At 48.2% G+C, this 12,778-nt stretch overlaps 1 protein-coding gene across 5 annotated transcripts in view; it reads left to right on the plus strand.

Moving 5' to 3' along the window:
• Positions 1-12,778, plus strand: part of BCORL1 (BCL6 corepressor like 1) — a 60,030-nt gene that overhangs the window by 27,898 nt on the left and 19,354 nt on the right. For 4 of the 5 annotated variants that reach the window (XM_028482660.1, XM_007103038.4, XM_055081855.1 and 1 more), the window contains 4 exons: positions 4,235-4,400; positions 5,647-5,727; positions 7,840-8,229; positions 11,581-11,804. In XM_028482660.1, coding sequence (XP_028338461.1) covers positions 4,235-4,400; positions 5,647-5,727; positions 7,840-8,229; positions 11,581-11,804 — 861 coding nt within the window. The remainder of the gene's footprint in view (positions 1-4,234; positions 4,401-5,646; positions 5,728-7,839; positions 8,230-11,580; positions 11,805-12,778) is intronic. The other variant, XM_028482661.2, reaches the window with a different exon arrangement.

Here is a 12,778-nt window from a genome sequence, read left to right on the forward strand (position 1 = left end):
GCCCTTCCTTGCATGGCCATTCTTCCTTTTCCTCTTCTATGATGACTGCTGGCCTTGAGAGCTTAGGGTCCAGGGAGGCAAGGGGCCTTTGACAAGGTTGTTCTCTGCACCACCGGGGTAAGCCTGCTCAGGATTTGCTTGGAGTTTTGTGGGGCTCGAGCCAATTCAGCTTCTGGGCTTATTCACCAGTTTCCTATCCTCCTAATGCTTGGCGTGGCAGCTGTGGGTTTCAGCCCATTGGGAATTTGGTGTCCAAGGCAGATGGGCATCTGGGTCTGGGTTCTTAATAGACTAAGGATGATGGCAGGGTTCTAGGCAAAAAGGTGGGCTAAGAGGACTTGGCCTGAATCCAGTGTTCCTCCGAAGAGGATCTGAAGGACACTAGTGATCAAGGAGATTCTTGAAGCAGTTGAGGATAGGGCTTATTCAAAATATGGAGCAATTTGAGGTTATGTTAACAAGCCTTCAAATTGGATGTTGAATAGATTTCTAGCCAGAGCACTATGAATTTGTTTGTGACAGAAGCTCTTAGTCTTTTTTGGACCATAGAGCACTTTGGGAAGCTGATGAGAGCTGTGAGCCCTGTCCCCTGAAACATGACCTCAGAATTTTGCCCATAATTTCAAGGGGCTCATGGACCCAACCCACTCCCCACAGCCCACCCATGGACTCCAGGTTAAGAACCCTGGGAGTAGAGTTTGGGTGGGTTTTTCTCAGTGACCCCATGATCACCTCAGTACGGCAGAGACATGCCAAGTAGGAACATAGGTCATTACACAGTAGAGCATATGTCTAGCATTTGCTCAGGTAATGGCAATCTGCTCTTGGTGGTAATAATAATAGTTCATGTCGTTATAGTTGTTATCGTTTGTTGAATTCCTACTATATACCAAGTGCTTTCTACATATGTTATCTAACTTAATCCTTCAAATAACCCTATGAGGTGAACACTACCCCCAATTCACGGATAAGAAAATGAGTAAGTTACCCAAAGTTACACAGCTACTAAATGACAGAAGTGGAACTCAAGCTCCAGTCTCATTGGCTCTGAAGTTCACGTTCTTAAACAACTATACCCCAATTAAAAAAAATTAAAAGAAAAAAATAAAAAGACAGTTCATGTTCATCTTGAGCTATGCCACACTATCTTCCACTCTGCTTATGTATAGCTGTTTCACTGACCATTTAGCAAGTGTTTGTTGAGCGGCTACTATGTGCCAGTCCTTCCCAGGCAGTGGGAATACATCTTCAGGAGGGCAGTACAGCATTTTGGTGAGGAGTATGCTTTCTGGAGCCAGGCACAGTGCCTGAGTTTGAATCCTGGTTCTACTTCTTCCTAGCTATGTGATATCAGTCAAGTTACTTCATCTCTCTCGCCCTCAGTTTCCTCATCTATACAATGAGACAGTGATAGTACCTACTCACAGGGCTGTGTAAAGATTAAATGAAATGATGATGTGAAATGTCCAGAATGGGCAAATTGACAGAGACAGAAAGTAGATTAGTAGTTGCCTAAGGCTGGCGGGGATGAGGAATCGGAGAGTGACGGCTTAATGGGTACAGGGTTTCTATTTGGGGTGATGAAAAAGTTGTAGAACTAGATAGTGATGATCCTTACACATTTCTGTGATTGTATTAAAAACAGTTGAATAATAAACGTAAATAAGTGTATGATATATCTCAGTAAATTATATGTCGACAAAGCTATTGTTAAAGAAAAGATAAAATGAAGTGATATGTGTAAATGCTTAGAACAGTGCCTGGCACATAGTAAGTGCTCAGGAAGTGTTAGTGGCTGCTGTTGATATCATTAGTATTACAAATAGGATAGACCCTCATGGAGCTTATGTCTTGCAGGTGACTCGCTGACAGGCAGGCACTGCCCCTTCCTATATTAGATGAACAGTTCACTGGGCCCCCTGACAGATGCAGAGGACAGAGAATAAAGTCACAGCATCAGGAGCCTTGAAGCAGCCCTTGGCAACTGCCTGTAATGATTTAGTAAACGTCCATTTTTCCGGAAAGCAAATAACTTAAATCTTTCTTTTCTTATGTTCCATTTTCCTGAGAAAGAAACCATTGATAAGCAAAACTAAAATCAGGGGTCAATTCAAAGCAGCCCCTTTCAGGGTATGGCCAAGAATCAGAATACTCTCTGTAGTGTATACAGCAGTAGGAATATAATGCTATGTACATGAAACTTATATAATGTTATAAACCAATGTTACCTCAATAAAAAAATTAAATAAAAAGAAATTTAAATAAAGAATCAGTCTCCTGTCTCCTACACCACCTGCCCCAAGGCCATGCGGAATCCTGAAGGACCTTCTGAATCATCAGCAAAGAAAGTTCTGCTTCATCTGGTGCTGGTTGTCTTCTCATCTTTTGGAAAGTTCTTTGGAAAACCCTTCAAAACTTTGTTAACCAGAACATTCATCTTACATGGTCTCTTCATCACCGCAACTTTTTGCCTAAGTTGGAGTGTGCGATATATTTTTACTCTGAGTGTTGCCCTTGCAGAACATACAGACACAGATCCCTTCTAGATGTTCTGTTTTACTTGTTTTTGTCTCTCTTAGGGAGTAAAAGTTAATTATCTGTACTTGAAAGAGCCAGCTAAAAATGATATTCAGAAATAAATATGACATGTTCAAATTGACATGCACTGAACTTTATTCCGCCTGACTTGAGGTAGTTGTTCTGTGGCCATACCTGAAGGTCACACTTGAAGCAGCAGTTGCCCATCTTCCTCTTTCCTTCCCATTTCTTTCTTTCTCCTAACACTTTGGTTTATAGGAACTGGCAGCAAGTAAAGGGAGAAACTGACTTTTCAGCTCAGCCCTCTGCTGAATAAGAAGCAGGAGGAGTTCATGGGATAGCAGGAGTCCCTGGAATTTGATGGGGAATGGTGACTCTATGGAGACATATTCCCCTCGCCCCCACGCCGGAAAAATGTTGCATCAGTAAGACATCTGCCATCCCCTTAGCTGGAGCTGGACGGTGATAACTTTTTAGGATGTGGCGTGCGGGTCTGCTTAGGGAGAAAACAACTCTTCCTTTCTTCCCAGGGCCCGCTGTCCTTGTTAAAATGTTTTGCTTACTCTGCACTCCCTGGATGCTACAATACTAGAAATCCCTACCTTGCCCTATTTCGTGTTGGGTGGCATGGAGAGATCTCAAAGCTTGTGAGAATGTGTGACTGCTAGGCTCAGAGTGTCCTTGCAGTGTGTAAGCACAACCATTGTGCCTACCCCACGCGCCGGGCAGTAGGTATGAGTGGGGATGACCAAAACCAGTGGAGGACACAAGGAAGGAAGAAGAGGAGTGAGAGCTGAGGTGAAGAGGCCCGGGCTGGGCACCAGGAGCCCCGGGTCTTAGTCCTAGCTCAGCCGTTTTCTCACTGCAGGCACAGAGCAGCTAACTTGCAGGTTTGCCTGGTCCCTGACGGCCCCTGAGCAAGTGGACGCCTTGGGCTGTGTTGCCCTGGACAAATCATTTAACCTCTGATCTTGGAGGCTCAGTTTCCTCGTCTGTTCAAGGGTGTGATACTAGCTTTTCCTCTCTGGGTTGTTGGGAAGAACAAATCGAATATTAGAGAGAGTGTTTGGAAAAGGTGAAAGGGCCTCAGAGTGTAAAGCATCGTTATTGAAAATGCCTGGGCCTTTTCGGTGTCTTTCCTAAGTACGGGGAGATTGGAATTGCTGCCGTGGTAGACTTTTCTTCTTGCCTTAGTTGAATCATTTTTCTGGTATTAATCTACACGTGAAAATAGATAATTTTTCTTGAGTTGGCCCATATGAGAATTAGTTTCGGTTGTTGGTGTCAGTACTATTCACAGTGAAGTTATTTGAACAATGTAGTCATCCAACTTGCAGAAGAGGCATTTTTGTTTTCTGTCCATCTCTCTATTGCTGTTCAGATATAGAGAGTATGGGGCCTGACTTTGCACCTTTTCAAATGACTTTGGGTGTTTATTTGGCTTGTGAATGCAGACTCTGTGGATGTGTTTCAAATGATGGGGTATGGATGTCTATGGGGATTAGCTAGGGCACTGGATTCAGTCCAAAAAGCCTCTGTAGCCCACTGTGGAAGGCAGTGGGCGGCCCCTTCCCCCAGCCTCCACCTGGGCAGCTCGTGTCCGTGTGTCAGTGTCAGGGCACAGGGCTCAACATTAAGAGAGCTTTCTTAAGAAGTGAAACTGACCTCAGACCTGACTCTCTCCACCTCTCCACAGTGCCGGAAGCCACCTAGTGACCCCCAGGAACCCACCAAGAAAAGCCCCAGGGGGGCTTCAGATTCAGGAAAAGAGCACAATGGAGTCAGGGTAAAGCACAAGCACCGGAAGCCAACAAAGCCGGAGTCCCAGTCTCCAGGAAAACGAGCCGACGGCCACGAGGAAGGTAGGCCCCGCGGGTCCTGGCCCTCTTGATGGGCTGCAGAGGGATCCCTGTGGCGGGTGTGGTGGGGAGGGGCTCTGAAACTGACCAGGAAAGTGAGACTTCCTCACCGTGGGAGAAATATATAATTTGAAAAAAATATTTATTTATTTGTTTGGCTGTGCCGGGTCTTAGTTGCGGCACACGGGATCTTTGTTGCGGCTTGCAGGATCTAGTTCCCTGACCAGGGATTGAACCCGGGCCCCCTGCATTGGAAGCACGGAGTCTTAGCCACTGCACCAGCAGGGAAGTCCCAGGAGGAAGATATAATTGACACCTCTGAAATCTAAGCGGAGGGAGAAGGGAGACGGGCGTGGGGGCTTATGCTGCTCACCCTGGTTGCTAGAATGAGGCACACTCTGAAGTGGTGCTTTTCAGACAGACAAGAGTCAGTCCTGCAGCAAAGTAGCCGACCTGTTACCCTGCAGCGGGTCTAGGCTCAGAGAAGAAATGGGTTTAATGAGGATTAAGACCAAATGGGGGTTATTTACACTGTTTTCTCTACCTTTGGTATATTTGGAAACTCCCATTATAAAAGTTAAAAATTAATAGCTAGCTAGCTAGAAGGGTTGGAGGAGTCCTAAACCCTTATTATTTAGGGACACACAGGATGTTTGGGTTGGGGAGGTGTGTATGTAACGCGTATGCTCTGCCACTAATAGTTCCTTGGTGCCCTCAGCAGAGAGAAGCCCGCGTATCCCTGCCCATAGTAGCCGGTGTTCATAGCCTTGCCTGTCTGACGAGACCTGCCTCTTTCTAGTCTGTTCTTATATAGCTGTCCCTGCTCCCATCTTCCTGCCTTGCTCAATCCTCTGCGATTCCTGGAGGTTGCCCTTCTCTGGGACCTGCTCCAGCTCAGTTATAACGTTGTGGAGGCGCAGCAGCCTCACAGTCGTCCAGACAACCAGGCCTTCCACTTTGTGGCGTGCCGACGAATCGATGCCGTGCACTGCCTTTTTTGGTGTCAGCAAAAATGACCCAACTCCCAGTTTTCAAAAACCACCGGGAAAAGCTCCTTCTCTAAAAGAGATACATAGGTGATAGCAGCATAAGGGGAATTAATAAATGTAATGCAGGGAGGAGAACACAAACCCTCCCTTGAGTTCTCCATTTGAGCCTCTTGGGTTGGGAGGGTGGGGGAGGCTTTCCTGTCCTGAGACTCTGATTGTGATGTTTCTGCCTTCTGCCCTGAAACCACACACCACTCCAGGTTCCTTGGAGAAGAAGGCAAAGAGCAGTTTCCGTGACTTCATCCCCGTGGTCCTGAGCACCCGGACGCGCAGTCAGTCTGGTGAGTGAGTCTGAGGCTGAGGCCCATCTTTGCACTTCTCTGCAGAGAGGTAGAAGTCTGGTTGAGCGATTTTGCCATTGGCCCAGGTGGAGAGTTGGGAATTTGATTCACCGTGCCAAGATGCCCAGCTCCTTGCAGAGATGAGAGAGCCCAGGGTAGGAGCTGGGTCGTTGCCCACGATTTTAGGATGATTTACTTAGCTTTTCATAACAGGGATTTGACATCTCTTGTTGGCAGCCAGTGGTGGAAAGAGGAAAGGCCTGTGCCACTCAGGAAAACTGGTTCTACTCCAGGCTTTGGCATCTCGTGATTTTGGGGGCCAGTCTCTGGCACAGACATTTAACCTTTGGGCCTCTGTCCTCTTTCCCTGTGTGCCAGGCATCATCCAAATTGGAAATGGTCACTGAGTCGTCAGGGCCAGCAGAATCACCTCTGGTCCCCTGAACTCGTATTGGTCAACCCCCAGTGTCTAAAAAAGGATAGCCCTTTCTAGCTACTACTGTTGCCTGCTAGCCTCCAAGTTGGTACTTAGTGCTAGAAATGGTTGCCCCGGTTCACCCAGATTTCCATGCAAAGTGGATGGAATGGGGAAGCAGGGCACAGTGTAAACTCAGTTATCTGACATTCTATTAACGGGCACCTCAGCACATGGAGAGCGCGGTGGTAATTGGGGCTCGTAATGACAGCCTGAAGGCCTCGAAAAATCCTGAAGTGTCCTCTGAATCATCAAAGAGCGATTACATTACAGCCGTTCCCATTTTAGTGTTAAACACATTGTAGTGTATTTGATTCTTTGGAAATTGGTGATCCCTGTGTGATCTCTACGGTGATTTGTGTTAACCAGAATATTAGATTAACTAGAACACTTCGTTCCCTACCTGGTCTGTATAATGGAAAGTTTGCTGGATATTTGCTGTCTTTAAGCAGTCTGACTGACTGACTTGAAGCTTTGGTCAAGAGCCACTGCTACTCTGTTGGCCTCGAACCTTTTCTTTGTTTTTTGGCTGCACCTCGTGGCTTGTGGAATCTTAGTTCCCCAACCAGGGGTTGAACCTGGGCCCTTGGTGGTGAAAGCGCAGAGTCCTAACCACTGGACCACCAGGGAATTCCCTCAAACCGTTTCTTTCTTCTGCTGACCTCGCTTGGGTTTGGGGATTGTCGAGTTAATAGCCGGGCCTCGAGAGAAAGATGGTGGTATCTCAGAGCTGCTTCTGCGAAAGATGTCAGATCTCTTGGATCACTAAACCGGGCCAATTTAGGACTGTGCTTGTTGTTAGCAGAATTGAAGGCAGGCGTGGGGAGGAAAATGGCCTCTTGGCCGGATGGCAGAGGAGGGTAGGAAAGGTCCCATCATCCTGGGGTGGTGGGGAGAGGAGGGGGAAGTGCCTGCCCAACGGTGAGGAACAGCTGCAGCGGGGCGGGGGGTGGAGCTGGGGAGAAAGCTCCACCCCTGGACTCTTGGCTGCTCAATAGGAGGTGGGGTCAATGAAGGGAAGAGGGCCTGGCTGAGGAGCATTTGGATGGGACTAACGCAGGCTGTGTCACAGGAAAGGGGCTCCTTCTTGCTTCACTTTTCCTGAGGCTCTTTGGTGACAACTCTGCTTGCCCAGGGTGGCTCTGTCAGCAAGATTGGGGGGGGGGGTCACATAGTGAGCGTGGGCGGGGCGCCATGTCAGTCTGCCCTCCCTCACCCTCTACTAAACCCTGTGGCCCTTTCCTGCCCCTCAGACAAGTCTTGGCACCTTATAAGCACTAAGTAAGAGTTTGTGGAATGAATGAAAGTGGCAGGGCAGCGTGGATGAGGAAGGGTGTGTGGTTTGGATACTTGATAGCTGTGTAATATATTGGACTCTGTAAAGCGCTTAAGGGTGAATTATCTCATTTGAGCCTCAGAACAGTCCTGTGAGGTCAGTAAGGCAGAGAACAGTATTCTCATTTTATAGACGAGGAGACAGAAGTGAAGGAACTTTCTGAGAGCATACAGCCAATAACTGGCAGAGCCTGAACTTGAACCCAGACCTTCAAACTCCTAATCCAGGGCACTTGCTTCGACACCATACTCTTGGTCCTTTGAAGAGGTACCTGACCGTCCTCTGTACATCCCGTCCACAGGAAGCATCTGTAGCTCCTTTGCTGGCATGGCAGACAGTGACATGGGAAGCCAGGAAGTCTTCCCCACCGAGGAGGAAGAGGAGGTGACCCCCACTCCGGCCAAGCGTCGAAAGGTGAGAAAGACCCAACGGGACACCCAGTATCGCAGCCACCATGCCCAGGACAAGACCCTGCTGAGCCAGGGCCGCAGGCACCTGTGGCGAGCCCGAGAGATGCCATGGAGGACAGAGGCTGCCCGGCAAATGTGGGACACCAACGAGGAGGAGGAGGAAGACGAGGAGGAGGGCCTGGTGAAGAGGAAGAAACGGAGACGGCAGAAGAGCCGAAAATATCAGACTGGGGAGTACCTGACTGAACAAGAAGAAGAGCAGCGGCGGAAAGGGAGAGCAGGTAAGGCCGGCCAGGGGCTGCTGCCCCAGGGAGCTGCTGTCCCCCGTCCCCAAACCACAGTGACTCTGGCTTCTGGGGACCCTCGGGCATCTTGGGTGTTCCCACCTCTGCCTCCTCTACGCCAGCCAAAGGCCTCTGCACCCAGAGAAACATGGTGCTATGAGCTCCAGCTGCCAGAGGGGGTCACTCAACTCCAGTCCCGAGGTCTTGGCTTGGGGTTGAGATTGAATGACATTGGACTGACCTACAGGTGAGCTGAGGACATGCAGCCCCGAGCTCTCCAATTTTTCATAGAAGTCTGAACCTGTGGGCAAGGCCACAGTGACGTCCTTGGTGTGGGACAACTCAATACCAGGGAGTTCTCTGGTTGGCTTGGGGGAGTCGGGTCTTTTGGGAGGTTGGGTTTTCTCTCCTAGAATCCTGGCTTCAAGAAGAAAGAGGGTATTGGCTGCCTTTCCTGGGATGCCTCCAGCCCCTAAACTAAAAAGAAGCACAATGGTTTCCTCAACCCAACAGAAGAACTTCAAGTAGAAGCGGGCACAGCTTGGCTTTCTTGGTTAAAGCCACAAAGGTTATTAAGAGGCAGAGTGAAGCTTTCAGATGACATCATTTTTGTTGGAAAAGCAGGCAGCCCAAGGAGAGAACACCAGGCTCTGTTTGGCCACGTTAGACGCTATAATATGTAATCAAGGAGGCACAGACTGTCACCAAGGCTAATATCAGTTTGTTCTGCTAAGTGCTCTTCGGGCCCATTCCTATAGTGGATTTCTAGATGAGCAAAAAGCACATCTCTGAGTTCAGTGAGAACACACCTCTGTCTCTCACTCTCTTTCTCTGACCTCTGCCCTTGAAACAACAATTGATTGGCTCCTATAATGTATTCATCCTGAGCTGCTGGTAAATATCTGCAGTCTCCATATTAGTGAAAACTGAATAACCACATCTGAGTGGGTAGTAGATTCTGGGTTTGCTGTAATGCAAAGAAGGCTAAACCTCATTTCCGGCTCTGTTTAAGTAGAGATATATACAATACCTATTCCTACACTTAAAAGAGCGTGATCGAGCCAATTTTCATCAACCGTGTGAGAGAGTGGAGATGTTTCTCCCAGTTTTCTGCCATAGCCATATGGATTGGTCAGGAATGAGTTGTCAAGCAGTTGGCCTCAGCCACTTGTGTTAGGATGAAGAGGAGCTTTTGTATCACCCAGTCTTCTCTAATGAGATCTGGTTTCCTAGAAGCTTGGAAGCTTCTTATGGAACTTATCGGCTTTTGGAACCAGAAGAACCTTCGAGATTACCTGGCCCAGTTTTCCACCCAATGCGGAGATCTCCACAGCACTCTTGACAGGTAGCCTCAACTTAACCACCTCCAGGAGCATGGGAACGCCACTCAGCAAGGCATCCTGCTTGTTGTGAAGGCAGCTCCAGCTGTTGGAAAGTAGATCATTCTCCCTCCATGTGTATGTCTACGGGTTTTGAGTTGAGTTTGTTGGCTTTGGCCTGTGGTCTGGTCACCTTCCTCTAGATCTGATGGTGACTCTTCATGAAGGAATTGCCTGGCAAACATCTCTTTTCTCCGAAAGCTCTGATCCCTCCTATTGCTACCCTCTTTCAGGTTGACATCAGAGAGTCAGGCAGAGACCAAACTAGACAGGTCACTTTACTCCTGTCTGGGCCTCATGATCTTTCCTTTCGTCCTTGGCTTGGGTCTCTCTCTTCTTGATTTGCAGAGGGGATAGGAAGAGCCATTGCCACTCATACACCTGCTACCTTCACTCTCTGTTCCTTTCTGTGCTACTGTGAGGCTGCTCCACCACAGTTGATAAACTCCACAGCCTGCCCTGCCCTGAGTACACAGGGAAGGGGCTGCTGCTTTTCCTGTGGCGTTGAATGCTGTAATATGGCTTCCCTGTGTTTCCTGCGGTCCTCACAAGGCACGGTTCTGTTCCTTCCTCTTTTGCCTCAGCCCAAACTTGTTGCATCAAAAGGCCTGGTTGAGAACGTGCTGGCTGGAAGTGCCATTAGAAGCCATCCAGCACAACAGTTCTTAGACAGATGTGGGGACCCACTAGTGGGTTGGAGCTAGTTGGGAGGAAGGGGTGGTATGGCAGCTGGCCTTCTAAGAGCTGTGCATAACCTGCAGACAATTCCTCATGCTGTAATGATGGTTCCTACATCCGGATCTGCCCTTGGCGATTTCACACGTAAGAGCGCGTGCAAAGGTCAGGGGAGGCGAGTTGAGAACTCTTGGATCTTGCTCAACCCCCTCGTTTCACAACCTGGAGAAACTGAGGCTGCAGTCACTCACTTCACAGACATACTGATCTTTTGCCGTGTACTGGGCACGGTGGCCAGTCCTGTGGGGGAGATAAAGAACACATGGGCATGGCCCTACCTAAAGAGCTTACACTTAAATAATACGATAATGATACCTTACTCTTTATAACACTTTATAAGGGCTTATGTGGGTTTTATGCTCCCCATTTTACAGACATGGAAACTGAGGCTCAGGGAGATTATGACCTGCCCTCAGCAGTCACACAGCTAGTGGCCAAGTCATGTAACACTAATGCTAAGAGATAAGGATAAACTCAATCTGTCCCCCTACCTCTGGAGTTTAGGACTGACCCTGTGGGATGAGGCTCTTGGTAATGGAGTTCCCAGAAGGCCTTTTTGAAACTGGAATGTGCTCTGTTCAGTGAGCTATGGTTAGAATTAGAGATGTTGCCCAGTGTGTCCCAGTGACTTGATTTCCAGCCACGGAGGGCAGCAGGTTTCTGTGATTGCCCACCAGTTAAGTCGGCCCATGGCAGCTTCTGGTTTCAGGGAGTTTCTGTGGCTTTGATCTTTGTATGCTTGGAGAGAGACCAACAGGGCAGTCAGGCGGGTAGAGCTAAGGCTATGAAGGAAGGCTTCTACCACTTACTCCCCACCCCAGTATACTTCACATTTCACTTCAGCAGAGCTGCTAAATTTGTTTTCATATTAGAGTGGAAAAAAAGACAAAGTGGGGAAAAGCTGAAAAGAAAGTTCTGATTTGCTCTGGGCTATGGGGAAATCCTTTTAAAATTACCCTCGTCTTAGGGCCAGCCAGATGGGCCACCCGTTGCTAGCAGGGCTGGGAGTTGTCTCCTGCGTGTAGAAGAGGGACTTTGATGCGGAAGCACAGTGTCCATTCGAGAAGCATTTAGTGGAATAGTCAGCACCGTGCCAGATATGGGTAGCAAATAGTTACACAACTTTGTACTGAGGTTCTAATCCCCAAAGTCCTCTGATTCAGCTTAGAGGAAGGCGTTGCTTTTCTGTGTTCCATTTCCCTGACATCCATTCTTTCCTGTTTCTTGCCTTCAGATTTAAAGGCCCGTAAGCAGAAGACTTCCTCCCAAAGTTCGGAGCACCGCCTCAGGAACAGGAACCTTCTCTTGCCCAACAAAGCCCAGGGGATTTCGGATTCGCCAAATGGTTTCCTCCCAAATAACCTAGAGGAGCCAGCCTGCCTTGAAAATTCAGAAAAGCCATCAGGAAAACGAAAGTGCAAGACCAAGCACATGACGACGGTCTCAGAAGAGGCAAAGGTACATTACCAGCCAGGGGAGCTGTAGAGGAGGGGCATTGTGGCGGCCGGGGCTGGGCTAGGGTGGCACATTTTCCAGGCAGGCTCCTCAGTCAACAGTCTTCTGAGTGAGTGAGTACACGGCGGGGGGTGGGGGGGATCAAATTAACCCATATTTATTAAAATATTTTAAACTAGTTCTAGAAGGGTTGGGGTGTGGATTTGAAGAATGGGAACTAAAGTTAGAGCTAACAAGAAGCATCTGCAAACTATGGGGTTTGGCCCATGATGGCTTTTCCTTGACAATCCTTGAATCTCCTTTGAGTTAGGGAAGAGCTAAAGAATATGGCAGCATGTTACCCTGAATAGCTTGTTAACATCCAATCAAGAAGTTTTTGTATGGGCTTAACTCACTGGAAACCAATCAGGGAGCTTTCTGAGTGAATCAAGGTAGAAAACAACTTACAGAAGCAAGGATGTTGATGTCCAGACAAAGGTTGCCTAAGGGTGGGGCTGAAGGAATTCTTCCGCTTGGGCTGGTCATAGCTGTACTTCCCCAACCCCACTCCTCAGTTCCTTTGCTTCTCATGGAAGCAGAGGAGCAGGTAAGTGGGCGCTCACCAATCAATAGCCAGGCAAGCGTTCTAGAACCCCTGTTCAAAATTGACGTCTTTTGGATCCGATGTTCATGGCACTGGTGTTGAGTTCCGCATTGCACAATTCAAAAAAAATTACACCGTCCTTATCCTGGGTGAGCTGTACATTTGAGAGAAGTGAGGTTCAGGTTCAAATGTTTACCTGTAATATGTGTTTGTCTTGACAACTAAAAAAAAAGGTCATATTGGGCTTGTTTTGGTGGTTGTGATCCTTACGGTTCTTTCCAGTTCCAGAGCAGGGATCGGATCCCTGTGTGGCACTGGCAAAAGGTAGGAGACCCAAGTGCTTGAGTCCCCCCTCCTTTCCCCTTCCTCGTTCTGGAATCTGGTTCCAGCTCAA

This window comes from Physeter macrocephalus, chromosome 21 (genome assembly GCF_002837175.3).
Source record: "Physeter macrocephalus isolate SW-GA chromosome 21, ASM283717v5, whole genome shotgun sequence".
Classification (NCBI taxonomy): Eukaryota; Metazoa; Chordata; class Mammalia; order Artiodactyla; family Physeteridae; genus Physeter; species Physeter macrocephalus.